At 35.8% G+C, this 14,674-nt stretch overlaps 1 protein-coding gene across 1 annotated transcript in view; it reads right to left on the bottom strand.

Annotated features, from left to right (window-relative positions):
• Positions 1-11,582, bottom strand: part of IFT57 (intraflagellar transport 57) — a 193,028-nt gene extending 181,446 nt beyond the window's left edge. The window contains exon 1 of the mRNA XM_089090239.1: positions 11,497-11,582. Coding sequence (XP_088946365.1) covers positions 11,497-11,582 — 86 coding nt within the window. The remainder of the gene's footprint in view (positions 1-11,496) is intronic.
• Positions 11,583-14,674: the final 3,092 nt, after the last annotated feature.

Consider the following 14,674-nt stretch of genomic DNA (forward strand, 5'->3'; position numbering starts at 1 on the left):
AATTCATCTACTTATCCTGCTCCTGTATTTATATATCTCTTTCTGATATTTTCATTAGTATTATATGGTACTTTATTACATATTAGCTATTTGCCTATATTATATATAACTAATTTATCTAGTAAATAACTATAGGCTAATACATTGAGATAACTGAATAAAAGTGAGTCTGAAACAAGATTGATTGCTTCAGGTTTGCTGGTGTCACAAAATGATGCTCGTTTCCGCTAAATATGGGGGTGCAAACCAGTCATATACACCAGCTATTTTTCTGTGGTATATACCCAATTTTCGGGTAGCCACTGCATTGGGTACCCCCCCTCCCCAGACCAGTGAGGGAGTAATTGTTTTATGTACAATCATCAACATATAATGTACTCCTTCACCATTGTAGTAATGTACCACAGGAACTGTTCCTCAGCATTTGATACCTACATCTAACCAAGTGTACTACTCCATATATAGCATAGCAGGACCTACTCCATACATAGCGTAGTAGGACCTATGTCATGTTTAATGTAGTACTGATTGTGGGGTGTAGCACTCAAATTCTTAGGTACAGATCCTGTGGTGTACTACTGCAGTGATGAAGTAGTAGGATACATTATATTGATGGTACTACATAAAACAATTAATACCCCCAACTACCTCATAATGATTTTCACTTTTGCATACATTCTGAGAAAACCAATGACCAATTTGCTTCTTCTTTTGAGCATATTTAAACTGAAGTGACGCAAAGAAAACCTCAAATATAAATGAATAGTCGGGGAGCCAAAGTTGAAAAAGTCGTCAAATAACGATTTGTAAAAAACATTTTGGTACATGAGTTCTGACTTTTGGAAACGATGTTTTTGAACATGCTGATTCCATTTATTTCAGGAATTGCGACCACCAATGTGCGCTTCATAGTTTAATATGAGGTCAAAGTTTCGACTCAATCATCTATGGTAAACAATTTAAAACTTAACTTGTTCAGTGTTAAGTAGATGACACTGCATCATTCTCGTGGCTTTGTTATGGTTATCTTTACTGCCATCTGCCATGCTGGTGCAAATTGATGGTTAAAAAGCTAATTAACTCTATTATCTGATCCTCAAAGGTTTGTTTTTACCAGTATTTCACTTTTTATTGTTTCGCCTCGTCTTTCAGGAATCCTTGGTATATAAATTTATAATGCATAGACTAAAAGTCTTACCAGTTTTGGGGTCAAAGGATAGTTAGAGGCTTACTTAAGTGGTTTAAAAGTAGGGTAAAGGTGCAGATTAGTTCCCCCTTATAAAAGCTACTTGTTTCTTACTATTATTAAGTTTATTATATGGTTGTCCTCGGGTAGTTTTTTACGAGATTCTTGTATGTTTTGTTTGCTAGAATTGGTTTTACAGGTTTTTTTCAAGAATATTCTAGCAAAGGTGGTACACTGACTTTTCTTGGCTGTCTTCTCTTTCCTTTTTTGTGTGTCAAGAATCTAACTATTTACCATTGCTCTTCAAGTCACTAACTTTATATCGCATCCAGACTATCCGCTTTCTGGAAAAATTGGATGGAAATCCGGAAAAAGAAATAGCCCTCCAGACTTTGCGGTTTTTAAAAAAATATCGATACAATTTTATCAGCAATCCTTATCAAATCTGTTTTTCTGAGCCAAAACCTATAGAAAACAATTTTAGAGCCTCAGTTAGACAATTTACCTTTTTTCTATTTTAAACCACATCAGACAACTATTTTTATTTATCACTTATCATGTTTAACCGTCTCCTTCTTCTGTCATTTTTTCCAGAAAAGCTGTCCACACTACAGTCTTCCGTCCCATTTTTCCATTTTCGGACCCTCTGATCCTTCCTGCCCAGAAAACGGATAAAGGGGATGGAAGACCTGTCCACATTTCCAGATTTCCGTCCCATTTTTCAAGAAAGCGGATAGTCTGGACGTGCTATTAGGTGGCACAAAAAAATTTTAGGCTAGGTGGAAGAAGGTTTGGTGGTACCTTCTTTTTGGCCAATACTATGCTGCAATGCCCAATACTATGCCACAAAGTTGTAAAATTGTTCAACGGAGAATTATTATTATTATTTAGGGCGGGCTCAAGTGGGTTGAGACTCAAACCTCCAAGGCCCATTGCCTCTACCATGGAGCATTAAGAATTGTCATTTTCCATCTTTTAAAGGACCAAGACTGAATATGAGTATGCTTTACAGAGGCGAAAAAATTGAAATTTAGCACTAAGAAGTGTCTTTTTTCTTCCATGTTGAACTTCTTATCCCAGCTGGAGGGGGGGGGGCTTTAATGAATGTGGGGGTTGAAGATTTTATTTAACCAGGTCCTTCCACTGCTTAGAGCGTCCTATTATAGACTATAATAGTCTGTAGATACTGGAAAATGGATCGGTTATATATCATGAAGAAAATCTTGAATTTTTTTTTTCTAAGGTTACCATTAGTACCGTACTAAATTTCTTCTCTATTTGGCAGGATAGCATGTAATCATTTGCCAGAAAAAAATTAGATGCTCTATATAGCCCCCCCCCCCCAAAAAAAAAAATATTATGCAAAATCTGCCAAACCGATGGAAAAGGACAGCTTCCCACTGTTAGTGATATAAAACGTGTCCGAGAACTTCTATTGACCAGATGCAAGTGCAATGCTAAGTACCATGCTCTAAGAAAGGACTGTCAGCAACCAAACTTCTTACAAAAAAGGCTTGCTTGGCATAGAACGTACTTTTGCTAACCCTGTAGAAGAACTAGAAGCAGTTAAAAAAGTTCTGCTGAATGTTGGTAAAAATCCAGGATCACCAACTGACATGATAAAAAAAAAATACTTCAGCATGAACTCCTCCAGTATTCCCCGGCATTGTTCGAAGTGCAATCCGAAGGATTCCGATTAAGAACAGGAAAGAAATCTGATCTGATAAACTTTATATAAGGGTTGTCTTGCCTAGATTCTAAGGCCTGCTCTTTGCCAGTGTTTGATGTCAATTCGAGGCTATCTCTCATTCTGGACTTTATACCGCTCTTAAGGACTATGACTCCGTCAAGGGATGAGAAATTGTCTGATTTTTGAAGAAGGTTGATATGCAAGGTTTTTACTCAGCTCCCAGAAAATCTATGCCAACTGCATGTGGTTTGTAACCGGTATGATGGAATTTATGGAATCAAGGACCCAACCGGCTCACCAGTGTGCTTAAAAGACAGTAGTGGCTGCCATAGACGAAGAGTTGAGCTGAGTTTCAAGTTCAGTACCATAAATAGTGACAGCATCAAACTCGGTGATTCCTGGCAATCAATTCTTAGAAGTTCTTCCTGGAAAGCTAACTTGGTCGCTTTTATTTATGAGTTTTGGAGCAATGTTGGAAGTAAAAAGTAAGAACTTTGATATTATACTTGCTGGATGTTTCCCTGATCGTCGACATGTTGGGATATTGCCCCCCAACAGAAAAGGATCCCTGGAACCTTTGCCTCCTCTTAGTCTTGAGCTTGCAAGCACACATGAAGAAGCAGACATGCGTGTAGCAGTCCATGTTGCTTCCAGCTTTAGGAATGGAAGTTCTTCTGTTATTGTTTGGGCCAATGACACAAATATTCTGGTAATACTTTTGCAACACTCCTCTACGCTGTTAGCTACGAAAGAGAACAAAAGGAGCTATTCCTCCAATTTCCTGACAGAATTTTCCCTGTGCACGAGCTAGCTATTTCTAGTCCACGGGACTTTATTGACAGCATTGGACTTCTACACTGCCTTAGTGGCACTGACACGACGAGCTTTGCATATTCTGGGGGGAAAAATACATTTATGAAAGCAGCTTTGAAATTTGTTCTTATAATGAAGCTGTAGTTCTTGGTGCTGGATTTTTTTTTTTTTTTTTTTTTTTGTGTTTAACGATCGCCTAGTGTTTTGGCTAATGTTTTGGAATTAACGATCGCCTAATGTTTTGGCTAGGTATAAAAGAGACAACTACAATATTATAGTAGAAAGCTTGACTTAGTCTGAGTGAAATAGAAAAATCAAAGAACTTAGTTGCAAAAAACCACCAAGCGCACCTTTAGCGCTTATATTCCCGAGATATTCATGATCAGCATAGTCGATTTAGTCTAAAACCTCTCTCAAATCACTTGTCCCCCTCAGATTGCTATTTTGTCAGATTTTCAACTTTGGCTCCCCGACTATGAATGTATTTTCTCAGAATAGGCCTAGATAAAAAGTGAAAACGGGTATGGGGGTACCCAATATATAGGGGGCAGTACCCAATGCATTGGGGTGTGTACCCAGTCGGCTAGGCTGTGTACCCAATCTGTTTGTACAGAGATACAAACCACAGAAAATAGCTAGAGTGTACATGATGACAGCATGACGACTCCTGGACGACTCACATGAACTAAACAGTTAAACAGGATCTGTAGATGTTACAGACATGTCTGTTATGAGTTTGATTCCTGGGGTTATTCTATACTAATAAGTAACAGATAATATACTGTACCTTCAGCTGTAGTTCAACCCCATGACTTAATGGCTAATGCTTTTTATGCTGTTTTTGCGAAGCCACATGTCTCTTAAGATTTGAAAACTTCACTGCAGTGCCGGGATTAGATTCGTATTTTGACCATAGAGTTAAAACGTGATTTTGACCTTTCCTGAGCATTCGTTCGTTTGTTCGTTCGAAAATCAGATGAATTGCCAAATAATTTAAATTCTTCCCAAAAAAGTAAATCACGCCAAGAAATAAGCCAGCTCAAAATAAAAATAGCCAAGTTTTAAGCCACAAGCTAGTTCCAAAAATTTTCACGCCAGTCACCAACAAAATAAGCCAGTTTGGCGTAAAATAAGCCAATCTGGCCACACTGAGTGTACGCCAGTTAGTGATGATAGGGCCGCGGGACATCAGCTTCCTCCCATTGCGTGAGCCATAGTTTGGTTTCCCATTCCTTATCGAGATTGGCTTTGAAACTGTCAACGGATGGTGAACTCACTGTCGTTTTGCTCAGATAGTTACAGAGGCTTATTATGCGGTTGGAGAAGAAATGGTTACTCTTTCTTGTATTATCACGCTTCCGAAAAAGCTTCGCTGAATGACCCCTGGTTCTTGACAACTGGGCAGGCTGAAAGAGGTCCTTGTCGTCAGACTTGAGCAGTTTGTAGGTCATTATCATATCACCTCTTCGCTGACAGTATGTCAGAGTTGGTAGCTTGAGGCTCTGCAGTCGGCATTCATACTCTTTGTCTCTGAGCCCCTTTACGCATTTTGACGCCCGTCTTTGGACAGAATCGAGAGCCATCTGGTCTGTTTTATTAATTGGCGTGGCGACACACATTCCAAATTCTAATCTCGGTCTCACCAGGCTCTTGTAAAGTTTTGTGATTATTGCAAGGGATCTACTTGTCATTGTACATTTGATGAGACCGAGAGTTTGGTTCGCCTTTGCTACTGCAGCTCGGGTGTGGCAGTTGAAATTAAGGTCTTCGTCTACAACGACCCCCAGATCTCTTTCAGAGGGGCTCTCAGAGAGTGGCTGTCTCACACCGGCATTTGCTGACATCGAGTATTGCCATCGTGGGTTATTTCTTCCAAAATGGAGAACCTTACACTTTTCGACATTAAACTCGAGCCTCCATATCTTGGCCCATTCGCCAAAGCTGTCAAGATCTGACTGTATTGAGGTAACACCTTGCTGAGTTCCGACAGGACCAATGAGCTTCGAGTCGTCGGCGTACAGGCTAAGCTTGCTTGTAACGGTTCTTGGAGCGTCATTAATATATACATTGAAGAGTGTAGGTCCCAAAACTGTTCCTTGAGGAACCCCGCTTAAGACCTCAGCTATTTCGGAGTAATAAGCTCTGCCACCTTCACCAAAAACTCTGACCTGCTGATTTCTTCTCTTTGGGAAAGACGTGATCCAGTCCACCACTCCCTCTTGATTTCCAATTGCCTTCAGTTTCAAATGAAGCCTTTGATGGCAGACTTTATTAAAGGCTTTAGCAAAGTCTAGGAAGATCATATCCACTGGGAGACCTTGGTCGAGGAGCTCAGTTATGTAATTATACGAGTCAATCAGATTGGTTTCGACTGATCTGCCTGGTCGGAAACCATGTAGTTGTTTCGATAGAAGGTTATTTGTGATCAAATGTCTAAGAACGGCAGTGTTGACGATACCTTCTACGATTTTCCCAACAGCAGACGTAATACTGATTGGCCGATAACTGCAAGCTTTGCTCTTGTCTCCTCCTTTATGTATTGGCGAGATATGGGCTACTTTCCAGTCCATTGGTATGACTTTAGTGTCGATAGATTTCTGGAAGAGTCTTGAGAGGGGCGTTGCTAGTTGGGAATGAGCTTCCTTTAAGAGTTGTAGATGTATGCCATCTGGCCCAACAGACTTATTTGGATTAAGCTTTTTAAGCTGAGATTCGAGCTCAGCCTGATCCACTCTTATTAGTGGCATTTGAGTGGTGATTTCGTAGCATGGTGGGGTTGGCAGGGGGGCTTTGTCTGTGGGTGTGAAGACTGATGTAAACTGGTGGTTCATGGCATCAGCAATTTCTTGGGGGTCGTTTGACTGGGCTCCATTACAAACCAGCTCCGAAACCGTGTGTCTACCAGGCTTATGTGCTGAGGCATATTTCCAGAACTTCTTGGGATTGGTTTTTGAGGTTGCTGCGATGGCCTCCTCGTATTTATCTATCAGTTCTCTGGACAGGGCTCGAACTTTGTTCCTTGCGGCTTTGAACTTTACCAGGTAGTCCGTTCTGTGGGGGTCCTGATTTATGAGCTTCGACAGTTTCTTCTTCTTGTTCCTTGCAGCTTTCATTTCTCTGGTCATAAAGGGAAGAGTTTTTGGTTTTCGTCTCCATGTGGTAGGTGTATTTCTACTGATGGTGTCTAACAACATATTGTTCATTTTCTCCCATGTGTCCTCTACCTCCATCGTTTCGATACATGACCAATTGCACTGACAGAGTTCACGCCTGATTTGATTGTAGTTTGTATACACAGGTCTGGTTAGATTCGATGTCTGTGGGTACAATTGAAATCTGCATTTTATAGCTATGTGATTACTATTTCCAAATGGGGGTTGCGATTCTATATCAATGAGTGACTCAGGATCATTTACCAAAACAAGATCAAGAAGTGAAGGATTCTGTCCCTCTCGATATCTGGTCGGGAATGTCACTGCCTGGAACAGCGAGTGTGCTTCTAAGCAGTCAAGAAAAGACTGCGTAACTGCGTTACTTGTGTGGCTGTACCCCTCAGTCCACTCAATCATAGGTGAGTTAAAGTCGCTAACTATGACTAGATTCTTACACTGTCGAGCAGCACTATGAATAGACCGGCATATAGCCAAGAGTGAGTTCTCCAGACTCGTTGAGGTGGGACTTCTGTAAAAACAACCAAGTATAACGGGACCCCCAGGTAGGTTAATAGATATCAAAATTTTTTCTACACATGGCTCATGTTCTGACTTAATATCAATAGTGCCTACCTGAATCGTTTCTCATACATATATGGCTATTCCTCTGCCACCATCAAGTCAATAAGTTTTTCATCAGTCTGTATCCGGAAATCTGTATCTGGGATTCTATCAGGGGTAGGGAGGTTCGCTTTGGTTTAATCTCACAGAACGCATAAATATCAGCCTCATTTGCGGAGAGGACACATCTGACCTCCTGAAATTTCGAGGTTAGGCAATCAATATTGCTAAACACCACACTAAGTCCAGTAATTTTCTTGCAATGGCTGTTGCCTGCATCTGTACTAAGTCCATAAGAAGACATAGAAGTCTCTGGGTTTGCATCACTATAATTATCACTTGTTTACACTGTACTTCGAAAATCACCACCATCTAACTGACTATTTACATAAGTTACTTCACTTGGTATATCTTCTAAGAGTTCCAGTGCAGCCGGCGGGACTGCACGAGTCGGCACGTTTTTTGGAACTATAGCGTTGCCTTGGATAACCAAATTGGTTTCGCCTTGTGCTCGTCTAGCCCGCAACTCCTCGTATAACTTTGTTCTTTTCTCGCGGTCAGTGTTTGAGACGTCATTACAGAACTGGATTGTATCTGACCCTTTTCGTTCGTAAGATTTTTGAAGGATTTGTTTATTAATCTTATATTCAGAGGCCAAGACCATTATTGGAACAGGCTTGTTTCCAGGCTTGTTTCCGATGTTGGTGATTGCAGCTTGTCCTTGGGTTTGCTGATTACTCAGACAACGAACTTTTGAGATGCTCACATTTGGCAGCCCGTAATCACTCGCAAGGTATCTCTTGATGTACAGTTCATCACTTGTCTTTATGATCATGACCATAAAGTTATTCCCCTTCTTAAGTAAGTTACAATCCTCCATCTCATCTCCAAACAGACACCAACCAGAAGACAATCGGATTATTAATGGGCTTAATACTTAATTTCTTAGAAAAATTTTTTCCAATTATATAAAAATTCTATTTATTTTTAAAAAAAAAAATAATTATTTTAACACTTTTGTGGATAAAAATAGAATTTTATCCAAAAGCACAAACTATTTTAAAATGTATAAGAAAGGGGAGGTAATTAAGTCAAATGAAACCTTTTTCAAAATTTATAATTATCCTAGCCTATTTTCCAGTTCTAGAATTTGTATCTTTCTTCAGCAACGCTTTCAGAAATAGGGTTGCCAACTTTTCAGTCCATAAATAATTCCCCTGAGTATCCAAAATTATGTCATTTTTAGCCAAAATGTGTCCATATTATGTCTTAAATATGTCCAAAACATGTCCATCTTAAAATCTCAGAACCTAGAGGTTATTTTTCTTATCAATTGGGATATTGACCAACAGACGCTTTGGAAAATTCTTTCAAAGAGGCCAGTCAACATTAAATATATTGAAAACGAAAAAAACCATTTAATACAAGCACAAAACTCATAAAAACAAGAAAACACTAAAAATAATTTGTGGGAAATTAAGATTAATCTTCTAGTGAGAATTCATCTTGAATATTATGTTAAGCATGAGAGTCAGCCTTATTTCTTGCTTTGCTAGCTACTTGCCAATCGGATATTTCTTGGGCATTTCAAAATGTATAATCTAGGATTCCAGCAACGTTCCAGAACGCCAAATTAGTTGCTTGACATAGATTATACAACTAGTCGTTTGCACTAGAAGACCATTCCGTAATTTGGTTTTGATGTTACCAAGTAGCGTAAACTGTGTTTCCGCAGCTGCTGAAGAGTGTGGCAGGCCACATAACGTTGGCACTCATATATATATATATATATATATATATTATATATATATATATATATATATATATATATATATATATATATATATATATATATATATATATATATATATATATATATATATATATATATATATATATATATATATATATATATATATATATATATATATATATATATATATATATATATATATATATATATATATATATATATATATATATATATATATATATATATATATATATATATATATATATATATATATATATATATATATATATATATATATATATATATATATATATATATATATATATATATATATATATATATATATATATATATATATATAATTTTTAAAGTGATTCCACTATGGTTTCCCTCCTTAATGTGCAAAATTATAGTAAAAATAAATTATTTTCTATGCATTTTGCCATGCATCACTCTGTTTTCAACTAGTATAACCATAAATCAAATAAATGCTGACGAAAGCAAGAAACGGGGAAACATATGGGAATAATACATTTCGTCTATCTATACGTTTGCATATTAGAGGCGCTGGGAGGTAAGTATAGTGAAATCGATTTCAAAGTTTGATAACTACATTTTTTGCAAATTATAAAAATAGGAACTGTCTTTTTAACGTATCTCCTCTTCAATAGCCCCAATTTTAGGCTTATATTATATATATTACTTTACGGAGTTATAAACTAAGTAAATATATATGGTATGTAGGTATACTATATATATTTACTACTAAATGTATATATAGGCACTTATGCACTATGCGGTACCCACCGCTATATACTGTATAAAAAAACCAGACATGGAGACCCGTCGGTAAAGTTTCCACAGTTCATATTATTGACTTACGAATAAAGTAAACATGCCACTCGATGCCTTTTTTTATGCTCTTTCCAAATATAATAATAATTTTTGTCGGAAATGAATTTTACCCCCACCCCTATATATACAGATTCAGGGTATATATTTTCACATTGGGGGAGGGGAGGTAAAATTTATTTCTGATGTAAATGGGAGGTAAGTTTAAACTTTACCCCCTCCCTAATGTGCAAATATATACCCTGAATTGGCATATATAGGGGTGGGGGCAAAATTAATTTCCGACAATAATGATTATTATATTTGGAAAGAACTTAAAAAAAGGCATCGAGTGGTATGTTTACTTTGTTCGTAGTCAATAATATGATTTGCGAAAAATTAACCTATATATATATATATATATATATATATATATATATATATATATATATATATATATATATATATATATATATATATATATATATATATATATATATATATATATATATATATATATATATATATATATATATATATATATATATATATATATATATATATATATATATATATATATATATATATATATATATATAATATATATAATATATATATACTATAAATATTCTCGGATAAGTGGCTCCTTTCCCCGTGATGAAAATTTTCAAACTGAAGGAATTTACCCCGGGTGTTTGACAACATGGCTTTAATTTTGATTTCAGACCATCAACAATCGAAAGATTTCATTTTGTTAACTTTTCATTGAGGTTTTTGTGTGACGTTCGGAAGCTGGAAGTAGGTTTATGTGAAAAAGGTGACAGCTTTTCTTTTATCTTGACCTTTGAAATTAAAAATCAGGGCTGATAACAACTTTAATAGATGAAAGAATTCAGAAGGCGTTTTTAGAAAGTGTGCTTCAGGGAAGAGCGAGCAACCCTAGAAAATACAAAACAGACCTTAAAAAAAAGTGGATGTAAGTCTTAACACTTATTTGGTGATGAGTGACATTTTTCTATGAAAATAATTTGTTTTACGTAATAATTTTGGAAAATGTGGCCACTTTATGTCCCAAATGTCTAAAATATGTCCATTTTTTGCCCTATTATGTCATTATGTCCAGGCACATAGAAATATGTCCTTTGGACATAAAATATGTCCAGTTGCAACCCTAGTTAAATGATAAGGGTAATAGTGATGGTGCCTGATAAGGTGCAGTTTGCTACCCGTTACTTGACGTAATGTCACTATCTTAATTGCTATACTTGATATACATGGATGTATTCAGTATGTTAAAGTTTTTCACCGCCAATTTGTCTTTTGATGATTTTTTCTTTCAAAAAAATGGTATTTTTTGTGCCTTCGGTGGCAAACCAAATTACAGCCCATAGTAACTGAATATTAAAAATTGTGTTTAAAAATAAACTTTGGAAATAAATCGACTGCTCACCTGTGAAGTATATTTCTAACACTCTCTTCTAGTCTAAGAATTTTTTTGCATTCAAGCAAAGTAATGAGAATAATCGGATCACTCATTGTTTGTATTTTCTTTGTTTCTGTCGTTATAGTTACCGACCAAAAGGTTTTCCCTTAAAAAAAAAAATAGAGAATTCAAAACTTTGAAACTTCCTTTACACGTGCTGAATTAATTGACTATTTTGACTAGGCTAATTATTGGCCTAAAAAAATTCACATATTTAAAGAAAATATGTTCTCAAGTAGGTTTTTACAGTAATCACAGGGCATTCATCAAAGCAATCAATTTAGGTTTGGATAAAGTCACTATCCCTGGCCTTGTGCTTAACCAAAATTATTGTTACCTAATTATAATAACTTATTTAATAAGCTAATTATTGTACCCTATTGCAAATTTTTTGAGAGTCAAGATAAATATCTTAAAAAAGATGAAAGACAAGAATCTATAGGCTTGCACACTAATAGTTAAATATTTAAAAAACTAGCCTATCTATAGGCCTATTTAAAAAAAATTTGGGGGGGGGGGGAATTTGGGAAGAGATTTCAAACTTACCTTTCATTTACATCAGGAATAAAATTTACCTCCACCCCCCTAATATGCAGATATAGGCTATACCCTGAATTGGTATATATAGGGGTGGGGGTAAAATTTATTTCCAACAAAAATGATTATTATATCATTATAACATTTGCTCCATTAGCAGTTACTACAGCAAAAACATTATAATAACCACCTTCATAAGATGCTGCCTCCACTATACTTTACTCCCACCTAAAATGCAAATATAGCCTATAGCCAAAATTAGTAGTGTTAGGAAATATTTGATATTGATGTATCAATAGGCCTGTTTTTTTAACTCATCAATGTGCTAAGATCTTTCTTTTGTCAGAAAACGCTTAAAAGTGAAATCTTTGAACAAAGATCTTACATCTTTGGTCATTTTTGTGCAAACGTCTTTCATCATTCTGCTCTAATCAGTAGTCTGAGAACAATGATGAGTGGATCATCAAAGTTCTCTCATCATTGTTCTATATAGCAAAACAGTGGCGGTCTTCACACTTTTTGCTAACATCAGTGAGCTGTAAGATCTTCAAACAAAGATGAGTAAAAAATGATAATCTTTGCAGAAAGATTTAAGATCTTAGATGTAAGATCTTAGTGCTATAAAACGGGCCTAATATATCACACCAAATATTGATATTGAATATCAAAATGTATTATCAAAATCAATATAGGGTAAAAAACCAGTATCCAATTGAGCAAAATTATGTAAAACTAAAACCCTCACATCTTGTTACCAAAGAGGAATTGAGAAGGATTGGGTATATTAATGAATAGCTAAAAGTCTAAGCTATGCATCAATAGGGTTATTATTCAAATTATTTAAGATCAACCACTTGAAACTATTAATTTATTGACTTACCTGCAGGGACCTCTTTTTGGAAATACCAATTATCTTATTTTGATGTATATAATCCTTTTAGTCTTTCAGTTTTATTCATATATTAACAGAAAGCTGATTTTCTTCTGATTCTAGAAATGTAACTTTTATTGCTTGATATTTATTCTATACATCACAAATATTTAAATATAATTTTTCTTTTCAATTGCTTTTCAAAACAGAGACCACATTTTCAATTTATGCTGACAAATCATTAGTGAAAATTTGACCAAAAAGGTGGATTCTCATTACTGCCCTCACATTGTTTCATGTTGTAGTAAAAAGGGGTGGTCCAAAAACCCATTGCTATTTTTCCGGAATGCCAATGAAAAGTGGTCCTCCCCAAAAAGAGGTCTTTTACCCTATTTTAGGGGTCTCTAACGCCCTATATTCCCTGCAGAAAATCCACCACATGAGAATTCTGCAAATTTTCAGCATACATCTTTGAGATTCTTTGTAGGTTTGAATTCTTTTGTCTATAATTGATTTTATTTATCCTTATCTTACATTTTACCCTGGCATCTTTTTTGCAAGAATTCACTTCTGGCTCCCAAGTAAGATATGTGTGAATAATTACCAACTGAGGATGAAAAGTTCACAACAAATTATGTTATAATGAAAAGTTTGGATTTTGAATGTAATCAAAGCTAAACTAGCCAATCACACAGGGTGAATTTTCTTAGTCTGAAAAATTCTGTCAAGGAAAAGGAGCTACCTGTCACAGATAAATTAAGATAAGGTAATCTAGATTAATTGTAAATATACATGTATGATATATATATATATATAAATGTAGTTTGGGCTGTAAAGGATGCTGCATCCCAAGTAGGTACAGGATGGACACATGTTTCATGCTTTGCACATACTCTAAATTTGATTGTGGGGGGTGCTATTAATGATACTGCTGAATTGTTGCCTCTTGTCCAAAAGTCTAGAAATATTGTCAGCTTTTTCAGACACAGTGTTGTAGCTACCAACAAGTTGTGCCAGGTTCAAACCTCTATTGACAATGTTTGCACCAAAAAACTAAAACCTGATGTGACCACTAGAAAGAATTTGCTTCTCACTATGTGGTGTAGTCTACAAGATTTGAAAGAGTTGGTAACAAGTTTCCTTGCACTTCTCAGTAAAGTGGACCTCATACTCACTGATAGTGAGTGGGGTGTTATTTCAAACTTAATTGCAGTGTTTACACCCTTTGAAGAGGCAATTATTGAGATATCTTCTGAAAGCTCAGCCACATTGAAGGATTGAAGGATCAGCCACAGTGACTGTCTGTCAACAGTGTCAGATATAGCCCTAGGTTCATAATAAAAAAAAATTCTTATTTTGTAATAAGCTGAAAATACCTATTAAATACATTACTTTAGCTACCAACTATACCTTTTAACAAGGGTAAAGATACTGATGATTCAACAGCACAATTTTGGAACCCTTGTTGAAATTTCCTTCAAAACAGAATAACTGCTTAGCTGTGGCTTGGAGTGCTATCTCTTGAAGCTGTTTTTGTATTTCAACAATAGGAACTGTTGACACAATATCTAGTTGCTAGTACACCCAGATAAGAAAAGAACATTTAATTCAGTCAGTTTCCTGTTTTTGACAAGAAAGGAGCTCCTGACAATTTTTCACGTATGTAATGTTTCAAACCACTGTTGCTTGGTTATTTATTGCAAAAAAAGTTGGGATTAGCACCAATACATCTGATTT

The sequence above is a fragment of the Artemia sp. Qi Xiang Cuo genome, chromosome 6 (assembly GCF_049724085.1).
Source record: "Artemia sp. Qi Xiang Cuo chromosome 6, ASM4972408v1, whole genome shotgun sequence".
Lineage (NCBI taxonomy): Eukaryota > Metazoa > Arthropoda > Branchiopoda > Anostraca > Artemiidae > Artemia > Artemia sp. Qi Xiang Cuo.